The sequence below is a fragment of the Hyperoodon ampullatus genome, assembly GCF_949752795.1.
Source record: "Hyperoodon ampullatus genome assembly, chromosome: 12".
Lineage (NCBI taxonomy): Eukaryota > Metazoa > Chordata > Mammalia > Artiodactyla > Ziphiidae > Hyperoodon > Hyperoodon ampullatus.
Genome location: NC_136925.1, coordinates 73,833,509 through 73,845,975, shown reverse-complemented (window position 1 = coordinate 73,845,975; position 12,467 = coordinate 73,833,509). Strand labels below are relative to the sequence as shown.

At 44.7% G+C, this 12,467-nt stretch overlaps 1 protein-coding gene across 2 annotated transcripts in view; it reads left to right on the top strand.

Annotated features, from left to right (window-relative positions):
- Positions 1 to 321: 321 nt before the first annotated feature.
- The window catches only part of LRP11 (LDL receptor related protein 11), a gene marked incomplete at its 5' end in the record, with an annotated part of 43,914 nt that continues 31,768 nt past the window's right edge, over positions 322 to 12,467 (top strand). For both annotated transcript variants that reach the window (XM_079716113.1, XM_079716112.1), the window contains 2 exons: positions 322 to 952; positions 6,631 to 6,788. In XM_079716113.1, coding sequence (XP_079572239.1) covers positions 322 to 952; positions 6,631 to 6,788 — 789 coding nt within the window. The remainder of the gene's footprint in view (positions 953 to 6,630; positions 6,789 to 12,467) is intronic.

Here is a 12,467-nt window from a genome sequence, read left to right as displayed (position 1 = left end):
GATCCTCATCCAGGCCGCCTCGTCCTCGGGGAGCTCGCGACGGCTCGGGGCAGAGAGTCGCCGGGGCGCCCAGAAGCCCCGGGAAAGGACGAGGAGCGGGGCCGGGCCGGGCCGGCAATGCCTCCAGCTGCTACGGCGCCCGCCGGTGACCGAGCGCCCGCGGCCTCGGGGGCGCAGCTGGGCCCCGGGGAGGCCAGGCTTTGAGGCGCTGGGGCCTAGCGCCCGCTGCGGCGGCTCAGGAGGGCCACAGGGCCCGCGATCCTCCGCCTCCCTCGCTCTGTGCGGCCCCGCCTCGGCTCGCTTCCTCCGCCGCCGATCGCCATGGCCTCCGCCGCCCGGGAGAGCGCGGGCTCCGGGCTCAGGCGGTCGCCACGGCTCCCGGCGCTGCGCTGGCTGCTGCTGCTGTGCTTGTGGCTGCCCAGCGGCCGCGCGGTGGGGTCGCCCTCCGCGCCGCTGTCCGAGCTGCACGCGCAGCTATCGGGAGTGGAGCAGCTGCTGGAGGAGTTCCGCCGGCAGCTGCAGCAGGAACGGCCGCAGGAGGTGCTGGAGCTGGAACTGCGCGCGGGCGGCGGCCCCCAGGAAGGCTGCCCAGGCGGCGGCGGCGGCTACAGCGCCATGCCGGACGCCATCATCCGCACCAAGGACTCCATCGCGGCCGGCGCCAGCTTCCTGAGCGCGCCGGCTGCCGTGCGGGACTGGCGGCAGTGCCTGGAGGCCTGCTGCCTCGAGCCGCGCTGCTCCGTGGCCGTGGTGGAGCTGCCCCGCCGGCCCGCGCCCCGGGCCGCCGCGCTCGGCTGCTACCTCTTCAACTGCACGGCGCGCGGCCGCAGCGTCTGCAAGTTCGCACTGCACCGCGGCTACAGCAGCTACAGCCTCAGCCGCGCCCCAGAGGGCGAGCAGAAAGGCCTGGAAGCTGGCGCCCCGGCCACCGCCCGGGCCTCGCAGCGGCCGGGTAAGCACGCCCCTGGAGGCCGGGGCCGGGCCGCTTGGGTCCTGCTGTCGCTGCCCTTGCACCTGTTGGTGGCTGCATCTGGGAGACCCGCCTAGGCAGGGCCGCTGGGCCCTTCTCAGTCAAGTCAGAAATGAAACACCCTCGATCCAAGTTAACGTAACTTAGTTGCGGGCATCCAGAAGAGTGGCTTTGATATCCCATCCTAGGGATGGTTTCTGAGAAAGCCCAGTAGATTGAGCAGAAGCGGGCACGATGGGCTGCTTGTGGAATTTTTCTAAGCTTAGGGAGGAATGCTTATCTGAAAGGATTCACAGAAATTCGATTTAATGGAGGAGAAAAGTTCAGGGGGAAAAAAGTCTATTTTAATCTCGGAGGTTCTTATGAGGAAGGCGTGGCTTGTGTCAGGTAATTACAAGAGCAAAATCTAATTAGCTGCCGGATTGCTCATAGCGCGCCCTTATTTCCTAGCTTGGCTCTCAGGATTCATGATTCCACCTAAAGCTGCTTTCATCAGATAAAAATAGGAAGAGAAATGTGTCAGGTTATTTTGAAGTGGGTCCAACTGATTCCCATGAACTATGGTTCTCTTTTTTAAAGAGGGAAAAGAAGGGACTTGGTTTGTTGAAAACAAAGTTTAAGGCACCTCTCTTTTGAAAAGGAGCTAAAAATGATGCTTTTCGTTTGATGGTTTTACTTTCTGGGAATGCTCAGAATGAGAAGACCCAAACAGGGGGCAAAAAAAAAAAAAAAAAAATGTAGCAGTTGGAGATTAAGTTCCCTGAGGGAATAAAAACTTGATTGGGCCTACCTGTGGTCAGCTCCGTGTGTTTGATTGCACTCTGTTGCTGTTTGCTTTATGATAACACAAGAGTGAAACCATAGCAAGATTAGAGGGGCGTAGCTTCTGGAGTCTTCATGACCTTCAGGTCCAAAGACAAGGGTCTGGAAATCTGTGTCCACAATGGCCCACCTCCCTTCCCACCTCCAGAGGAATAAACATCAAAGGTCACCCTGCAACTGCTCAGCCTTGAGGCAGACACTGGGAAGGACCCCAAAGTTTTCTCCCTGAAGTGGAGGCAGGAGGCACTTTCACCTGGACCCTCACCAGCATCTCTGAGACCGCCCATGGGTGTTACACACACATCCATCCTCTGCCCAAGCAGGGACTCAAAGATCCCAGCAGCAAAGAAACAAAATCCCTTTCCCTTTTTCTCACTGCACATCTGGAAGAAACCAACATTGCCAAGGAGAGCTTTCTTATAAGCCAGGGGAAACCCAAAGGAAATTAAACAAGGAAAGAATATGCCCATGGGAGAAAGAAACTTTAGTTTACTATAGAAGTTTCTGAATCATTTTTTCTTCTACTTTGTTTTTTTTTTTTTTTTTTGGCCTTCCCTTCCCTGGGGCAAGTGTGCCTAGGAATTCAGTTTTGTAGATGTTCAGAGGTACACACAGATGACCACTGGGCTTGGTCCTTATTCTGGAAAAGAACTGCCTTGCTCACAGTTCTTTGGATCTCTGATAGTATGGACACATGGAAGGGTGCTTCTTAGCCCAGTGCGCCAAGAAGCTGTCTGCAGGTAGGGCAAACGTTACCCTACCCAAATGTCCTGTGTTTTCCCTGCCCAGGTTCTTAACCTCCTGAAGTTCTCTGTGCTTCTGAGACTAAGTTTTTCCTTCTTGAGTGTTTTTTGTTTTTCTGAATCTTGTGAACATGTGTAGTTTAAGGCTAAAGGAGCATGAAAATGGTTTAGAGAAGCTCTGGCAGAGAATTTGTTAGGGGTGCATTTGAGGTGAGTAAGAAGATCATGAAGAAATGGTGGAGGGCCAGGTGGGATGGGACAGCACACATTTATAGCGGAGCCCATCAGCCCTGTTTGTTGCTGATGTTTATTGTTTGATGAGAAGCACTGTTAACAAGCTCCTTAGACAAGTGAACTCACTGTCCTCACAGCACCCCAAATCTAGGTTCTTTCATAATCCTCAGCATACTGGAAGGCTTGGTGAGAGAAAGTAACATGCCCGAGGGTCTCATAGCACCTAAGTTGTGGAGCTGTGCGTTGTGAGCTGTGTTCTGGGCCAGCTGGAATGTTTTTCTCCAGCAGCATGGGGCCACCTGGAAGCAGAGATGCCCTTGGTTGGGTTTCCAGGGTGGGACTGACCAGGTGGCTGCAGGGGATGATGGAAGAATGTGCGAAGGAGTGGAGGATGCTTAGAGAGGTGTGTTGAAATGACAGAATCTGCCTGCAGTTGCGTGCAAGGTCAGGGCTGGGGACTTGAGGTCCTGAAACCTGGGTTTGAGAGCCAGCTCTTCTATATGAGGGTCCCTGTTCATCCCCTTAGGACTTGAGTGCTTGCCTTGCCCTCCAGCCGGGCTGTCATGACGATCAAGGCTGGACATGCTTTGTGAATTATAAAGGTGGCATTTTTTAAGGAAAATGATCCATGCTAAAGAAAAAGTATGAGCAAAAAAGTTTATTATAGCATTATTTATGATGGTGAAAAAAATTGGTAACAAAATGTCCAGTAGTAGAGGTTAGGGAATCAAAATGACAACTGTGAAGTTTACGTAGTGACACAGGCAATGGTAGGATACATGAATAAATATCAAAAATAGAAAATAAATTAGTAGGTTAAATTCAGGATGTAACTTTATATTTACTGTAACCAGAATACACATCCAGTGTCCCCAAAGTATAGTGGGAAGGACAGAGCCTTTCAGTTTGACAGATCTGGGCTGACATCTGAACTGACAAATTTATCACTTGTGTGGTCTTAGGCAACTAAGTTAGCCAATCTGACCCTAGTTTCCTCATGAGTATGATGCAGATGACAACACTACCTCAGAGACTTGTGAAAGTTCAGTGACTTTACGGCTCAAAACACTAAGCATGGTGCCTGGTACAAAGAAATCACCCAACCAATGGTAACTATTAATTATCATTATCAGCAGCTCAGATGGAGAAAGACAAAGAGTACACACCAGAAATGATGATAATCATATTGGGGTTGTGAATCATTTTTTCCTAACGTGTTACAATTAAGAAAAACACTCAATGGAAGAAAAAAGACCACAAAAGCCAACAGAAAACTCAAGATGAATCTTGACCTGTAGTAACTGAGCCTCTTCCCTTAGTCTGGCCCTACTTCCATATCCTCAGCCTCGCCTGTATCATTTGTACCCACGCAGCAAGACCCAGATGCCAGACCTCTTCCTTGCCATTAAGGCGTTGGTCAGAGCAGCGTGTTGTAAATCAGCATAGCTAACGGTATACTTCTCTGTATAAAATGTCGCCTTGATACGCTCCATCAAAATTGGTATGAGTTTTATTTCGCCTCTGTGGATCTTACCAAGTGTGCTTAGTCTTCAAAAGAAATCAGTGTTTCCATAGTACTTAACATTGGCTTGTTACATTTTTATAACAAAAATTCCAAGTTACATTTAATCTTGTTCCTCATCGGCAAGTGAAATTTTTTGAATGATAGCACACTCCTTTCCTCCTCTCGTCATCTGTTTATTTTTAAGACCTGTTTCTGGCTTAAGCCAGCTTTGCCTGGACTTGAACTGAGGAGGAAATATAGGTCTATTATTTCAAATACAGTGACCAATTTAGAGGATATGAGGATTTCACTGTGTTCATAAATCATATCTTTAAGCTTACCTAAAGAAAAGTATCAATAAATGACTAAACGCGATTATTTTTTTCTTCCAGGAGGGCCAGGATTAATTAGTTTTATAATATGTGGGATACTTCAGAGCTTACCTGAGTTTTCCATCTTAAATCTTTCTTGGTTAAATCTTTAAGGGCCTAGGACTTCACTGGCAGTCCAGTGGTCAGGATTCCACACTCCCACTGCAGGGGCACAGGTTCAATCCCTGGTCGGGAAACTAAGATCCTGCATGCTGCATGACGCAGCCAAAAAAAATTTTTTTAATTAAAAAATTAAGAAAAGAGAAGAGAGTGTGAAACCTTAGTGGAAGGTCAAAAAAAAAAAAAAAAGAAAAAAGCAACATTAAAAAAAAATCTTTGAGGGCATAAAAAAATATTATTAGTATCACTGCTGTTTATATCATATAGGTGTATTTTAGTTTGTTTACTTAAAATGGTATTTTAACATAACTTTTAAAGCAAATAGCTGTTAATTATAATGTATTACTGCTGAATTATAGGATTCCAGAATTATGGGACTTCTCTGGCTGTCCAGTGGTTAAGACTCTGTGCTTTTGCTGCAGAGGCCATGGGTTCAATCCCTGGTCAGGGAACTAAGATGTACGAGCCGCACAGTGCAGCCAAAAAAAAAAAGGTTCCAGAATTATAAAGTGGTAAAACATTGTGTGGAAAGTGATGAACCTTCCAGAAGCAAAGGAAATTCTCTATAAAACTATAAAAGGGCCTATTAGTTATGCAGTTGTCATCTCTCTCCTTACCTGGGAGGAGCAGAATAAAGCCAACAGGCACTGGATCTTAGCTCAGGTGGAAAAAAGCAGATCAAATGTCTTCTAAGGCAGGGGTTGCTTATGCGGCTTATTTAATTCAGTTACTAGTCCTCATTGTTTTAAATGACTGAAAAAATGGGACTCACCTTCTCAGTGGGCACATGTACCCTTTGGCAATAGCAAGTGTGCTTATTCCTTGTAAACTAGCTCATGAAAAAAGAAAGTCATCTCTCTTGGAGGCTCGCAGCAGCATTCTCATTCAGAAAAGCCACAGCTCTAAGACCTGCAAGCCCCTCATGTCCTCTGTTGCTGGGCGTTGAGAGGAACGATAGATGAGAAGATAGAGCTGCACAGGTAGGTCAGGTAGGTCTCTGAACATCCCCTGAAGCAAGGAAATGACCCAGTCAGGTTAGCATTCCGGAAGAGTCCTTCCAGCTGCAGTAACCACCCTTTGTTGCCTAATAAGAAGCTAATAGGATTGCTGCTAGCCCCAAACCTCAGGCACTGGACGTCTGGATTGGCCCTTAGAAGTTTACTTGGGAGGCAACTTCGGCTGCGCAGAAAGAGAGCAATGTCTTAGCAACATCATTCAGAATAAGCTAAGGGAGTCCAGGCCACAATTCGGACCAAGTTTTGGAGCTGGAGGAGGGAGGAAATAGTGGATGCCAAAAAAGATGTATTACAAAAACCTGTAGGGTTTTTTTCCCAGCTAAATTACTAAGTTTCTTTAAAATATATGTGCATTTGCGTAAGCTTACTAATAAGATGCTTAAATCCATTGAAATATTCACAGTTCTGCTCTTAGAAATATTTTCTATATCTAATGGCTTCTATCAGTCACCACTGGGGCAGCTGTCAGTCACGTATTAATATTTAGTGAACACTGTGAGCCTTAAATTTAGTACCATGAAGAACAAAAGGTAAATACATACTCGTTCGCTATTTTAGGATATCTCAAACTCTGTGCCGGCTTCTCTTATAAAAACTAGTTAGAAACTGTGAAAATTCCAGAAAATTTCTATGTGAGTTTTATTTTATGTGAATCCAAGAACTTGCCTTAACTTTCCAAATTTAATTTATTACATTACAATGAAAATAAGAAAATAACTTTCAGTTACTATACATCCTCTTGGCAGTTCTTTGCTGGACCACATCTATTCTAGCAAACAAGTGACCTCTCAATAAATTAGAAAAAAAATAGGGAACATATGTCTTGTGAATTATTTATTTTCTTTCACAGAAAAGGACGAGCCTCCACTTAGCAAGGCCGGGCAGGATGTTGTTTTGCATCTGCCCACAGATGGAGTGATTCTGGATGGCCGTGAGAGCACAGATGACCACGCCATCGTCCAGTATGAGTGGACACTGCTGCAGGGTGACCCGTCAGTGGACATGAAGGTAATTCGTGTCGTAATTGTAATGAAAACTAATGTTTCAGTGCAGTGGTCTTTCTACTTATGTTCCCCAAATGTCTGTAAGTTGGCAGAAGTGTAAAATGGAGAAAGCATAAAAATGATTGTTGAAAAAATATTATATGAATTTACTTTTCTACTGAGTTAACAGTGATCCTGACCATGTGTTTTGTTTTTATCTATCTATTTATTTTTTTGGCTGAGCCTCGTGGCTTGTGGGATCTTAGTTCCCCAACCCGGGATCGAACCTGGGCCCTCGGCAGTGAGTGCGTGGAGTCCTAACCACTGGGCCACCAGGGAATTCCCTGACCATGTGGTGTGAAGCTTACCCTCGTTCTTGCTGCTTTTTTGTTGACTTCTCCAGAACACAAAAATGCTTCAAGGAAAAAGACTCATGCTTTGTTTTGTTGACTCAGATTACTTTAAAAAAAATTTTTATGTCTTCTTTCTGCAGTTCAAATCCAAGTAGAAAATTTGAAAAATACAAAGGAGTATAAAGAGGAAAATAACGATAGAATGAACTTATTCTTCACATGATCCAGAAAGCAACCATCTTACCTTGCATTAGGTCTGCCTGAGATAGTTGAGTTAATTAAGTGAGGTGGGGTTTGGAGTCAAGGGCTCCTATTCAAGCCCTCCTCACTGATTTTCATCAGGCTTATCTGGGCTGGAATTGCTGCCGATGGGAATGTGCCACTTACCCAGTGGCTGCCTGTACACAATTAAGATACAATTGACATGTAATATTATATGAGTTTCAGGCGTATAGCACAGTGACTTGATATATGTATATCTGGTGAAATGATCACCACCGTAAGTCTAGTCAACATCTGTCACCACATAGAATTACAGTTTTTTTTCTTGTGATGAGAACTGTTAAGATCTACTCTCTTAGCAACTTTCAAATATACAAAAGTGTTATTAACTGTAATCACCATGCTGTACATCATATCCCATGACTTATTTATTTTATAACTGGAAATTTGTAACTTTTGACCTTTTCACCTGTCCCTTACCCCATGCCTCTGACAACCACCAATCTGTTCTCTGTACCTACGAGCTTGATTTTTTGGGTATTTTTGTTTTCTTAGATTCTATAATAAGCATAAGCTCATACAGTATTTGTCTTTCTCCGTCTGGCTAATTTCACTTAGCATAATGCCCTCATGGTCCATCCATGCTGTTGCACATGGCAAGATTTCCTTCTCTTTATACACCATATTTTCTTTATCCATTTATCTGTTGATAGACATTTAGGTTGTTGCCATATCTTGGCTATTGTAAATAAGGCTGCACTGAACATGGGAGTGCATATATCTTTTCAAATTAGTGTTTTTGTTTCCTTTGGATAAATACCCGGAAGTGGAATTGCTGTATCAACACAGGGAGTCTTGAGTCGTGAGGAAAGTGGCTTTTTATTAACCCTGCCATGACCCTTTGTAGTATTTCCTGGCTTAGGCAGATAAACTTCATCCAAATCACTTCAGTCAGAGGAGGTGGGGAAAATCTGTGTTGGTTTACCAGGGCTGCCATAACAAAGTACCACAGACTGGGTGGCTTAAACAACAGACATTTCTCATAGTTCTGGAGGCTAGAAGTCCGAGATCAAGGTGGCAGCAGGGTTGGTTTCTTCTAAGGCCTCCCTCCTTGGCTTGTAGTTGTCTGTCTTCTCCTGCCTGTGTCTTCACAGGCTCTTCCCTCTGTGCAGAAGCACTGACTTCTGTTTTCTTGGGACAAAGACAAGAACAATAATCAGCTAGTCCCTCAAGACTAATTTAAACACACTGCCTTACCCAGTGATTAGGCCGTCTTAGAACTGGACCAGACCCTCGATCAGCATCTTACCCAGACTCCTATGCATACAGGAGCTCCTGTTTTCACATCCCTTCCAGTGGTCATCCAGCCTCTGCCTGATATTTCCAGAGATGAAAGCTCATCATTTCACATCACGTCGCATGACATCTTTAATCAGCTCTAATTGTTGGGCCAGTGGGGTGTTACTTCTACGCGCTGGTACTGGTGTTGAATCTTCTTTTTGGAAAAGCACTGAACACATCTATTTTTCTGAGCATCAGCCATTAAAGTTTTTTTTTTTTTAAATGAGTGTCACCACTTGGGATGGTCTTCTCAGAACTTAAACACTCTCAGTTCTTTCACATGTTCCTCATATGAATTGATCTTTAGACTGTCCACCATCCAGCCTTTTTTGGATTATCTCAGATTCATCCGTGCCCTTCTTAAAATCTGACACCCCTAATGGAAACCCATACATAAACCGTGGTTCTTCCTGACACAGACTATTACATCCTGTGATCCAGACATTGTCTCACTTCTATTAATGAAGATTCATTTACATAAACTACCTTAGTAGCTGCTTCACACCATAGGTTCATGTTGAGTTTTCCATTAGCAGGATCACCTAAGACCTGCTTCATCTTTCTACATGACCTGCTGTCCTGATGGCCTCCCCCATCCTGTGTTTGTATAATTGATTTACTGAACCTGAGTGCAAGACTTTATGTTTACCCTTTTTATATCTCAGTGTTTGGGTTTACAGAAATAATTTTGAACTTTGAGTGTCATCCATCATATTTATTATTCTTCTGTGCATTGTGTCAGCTGCAAAATTAATGTATCTTTACTGAAATCTCTGAGAACTGAGATTGATCAGGAAAGGTGCATGGGCAAGCCATTGATCAGCCTGCTATGAGAGTTCCCTTGAGGTGGACACTGACTATTAATTAATTGGCACTCGTGGGATATATTTGTTCAAGCAGCTGCAAATCTGTCTCTATTATCATCTAGCTTTTCATAGTTGCTACTGAAGGCTTTACTCTGTAAACAATGAATTATGTATATACATGCTGAATAAAAATAATGCTGATAATTCAGTATTTAATTTATTCAAGATATTTATAAAGAAGTAACAAGACTAGGCATTTCTTATAGACGTTTAGGGCTGACTATGATGCCATCAAGAGGAAAATGTGTGGGATTTCCCTGGTGGTCCAGTGGTTAAGACTCCGCACTTCCACTTCAGGGGACACGAGTTCGATCCTTGGTCGGAGGAACTAAGATCCTGCATGCCTACCGGCGGGGCCAAGGGAAAAAAAAAAAAAAAAGAGGAAAATGTAGACTAATTCCCCAGCCAAGTGTATAACGGCGATGGCAGATAGACCTAAAGCTGTAAAGCCAACATCTAAGTGACAGAGTCTGCGATAGAGGAGTCATTTGCTATCAAACTGCATCTGTCTTATGATGGTGGACGTTCATGAATGCCCCCAAAGCTAACTCAGCTCTCATTGGTCGGGCTCTCCGCTGAGTGCCTATCCCAACCCCGCCTTGAGTCCTCCCCTCCCCTCCCCGCTTTTCTCCACTGTCTGCAGGGTCCTCACCCCCTTCTCTCATCTTTGGTGGCAGAATAGTCAGCCCTCCCTTTGTTTTGGGATACTTTAAGACCAGGTTGTAGGCCTATCCTTTCACATCCAAATGACCCATTCAGGTATTCAAAAAACAAAAATCAATGAGGTTCTCACCCTAAGAGGAATTATGCTGCCAGCTTAATTACGATAAAATTAATTGCTAACCTTTTTTAGCATCTAGTGTGTGTCCAGTACTGTACTAAGCACTTTTTAAAAAAAATTTTTTGGCCACGTGGCATGTGGGATCTTAGTTCCCAGAGCAGGGATCTAACCTGCACCCCCTGCATTGGCAGCGCAAAGCCTTAACCACTGGACCGCCAGGGAAGTCCCAGTACCAAGCACTTTAAAACGACTAAACATATGGGAAAGCTCATGTTCTGACTTGGTTTCCTCATTTATGAAGAAAATGAATAAGAGAGATGATTGGTCAGAACCAAGAGGTTCTGATTTTTTTTTTTTTCTTTTTGGCCACACCCAGCAGCTTGCTCCATCTTAGCTCCCCAGCCAGAGATTGATCCCGGGCCTCCGCAGTGAAAGCGCCGAGTCCTAACTACTGGACCACCAGGGAAGTCCCAAGAGGTTCTGATTTTAAAGTCATATATTTTCTGCCCTCTAACAGGATATTCTACATCTATTTAACTGGGTATTAATCTATAATACATTCTTAAATGTAAGAAGACACATTTTTCAGGTAGTCCATTAGATGTCACTGAGTTTCATAACATAATACATTTAAGTCTGAAGTCAGAATGTAAAATATGACATTTAGGAACATGATAACAGAGTATGAGGACGTTCAGGGAGATTTGAAATTCATAAATCTGTAGATTGATTTCCATTCATGAGATGTGGAAAAATTAACTAAACTGTTTTAGAATACCATGTGTAATGGAAGCTTACTAAAGGATGGATATTGTTTACACCAATAACTTCATGATTAACTTAAAACCAGTTCCACATTGGTGTGCCTGATGTACACACTTAATTTTTAAAAACAGATAGGTGTATTATCAGCCACACTGAAACATGTTTGGGAGTGAAAGGAGGTGGTATTAATAATTACACCAGGACCACAGAGATAAACTGAGACTGTCTTGAGCAAACAGAAACATGGGTCCTTCTTGATAAAACCCAAGTTCCATGAGGCTGGATGGTCTATATTTCATCCCCCAGTTAGTCTCCTTTTTAGACCACCCTCAACTCATTAACATAGTGTTTTAAAACTGAGCCTTAGGGCTTCCCTGGTGGCGCAGTGGTTGAGAGTCCGCTTGCCGATGCAGGGCACATGGGTTCGTGCCCCAGTCCGAGAAGATCCCACACGCCGCAGAGCACTGGGCCCGTGAGCCATGGCCGCTGAGCCTGCGCGTCCGGAGCCTGTGCTCGGCAACGGGAGAGGCCACAACAGTGAGAGGCCCGCGTACTGCAAAAAAAAAAAAAAAAAAAAAAAAATTAGAAAACAAAAACTGAGCCTTAGAGAAAAGGTTTTCTGGGCAAGGAACATAAATAGAAAGAAGAATATTGGCTTTCTGTCATAGGGAAACAGAACGCAAAATAAATGTTGAATTTCAAACTGCCTTCTGTCTTATGTAGGAGATGTTTTGTCATTCACTCCTCCTCAGTCAGTTTCCCTGGATATAATTTGGGTCAATACTGAAAATGCCCACAAAATGAAAGAATCATATACGTTAAGGAGATGATTAAAAAACGTATTGAAAGACTTTATAAAAATTTAGTAAGCAGGATTTTCAAGGCAGCCTGGTTGTTTTTGGTTTCTTTTTTTCTTGCCGCACATGGGCCTCTCACCGTTGTGGCCTCTCCCGTTGCGGAGCACAGGCTCCGGACGCGCAGGCTCAGCGGCCACGGCTCACGGGCCCAGCCGCTCCGCGGCATGTGGGATCTTTGCGGACTGGGGCACGAACCCGTGTCCCCTGCATCGGCAGGTGGACTCCCAGCCACTGCGCCACCAGGGAAGCCCCCAGCCTGGTTGTTTAACCAATACATAAAGTACCAGAGAACCTGCGGTGATCTTTGAAGATTAAAGGCTAACTGCATCTGTCTCCTGTTTTTCACCTACGATTGTTGATAACAGGTCAAAGATATATGTAAAATCTATAATATCACAGCAGAATTTATAAGGATTATGAAGGATTTCTTTAGAATTATTTTCAGCGGGGGACTGAGTGATGGGTGGAAAAGGGATTTCAGTTGTCTGGGATGCTGTCAGGATTTCTCCCCCAGCCTCT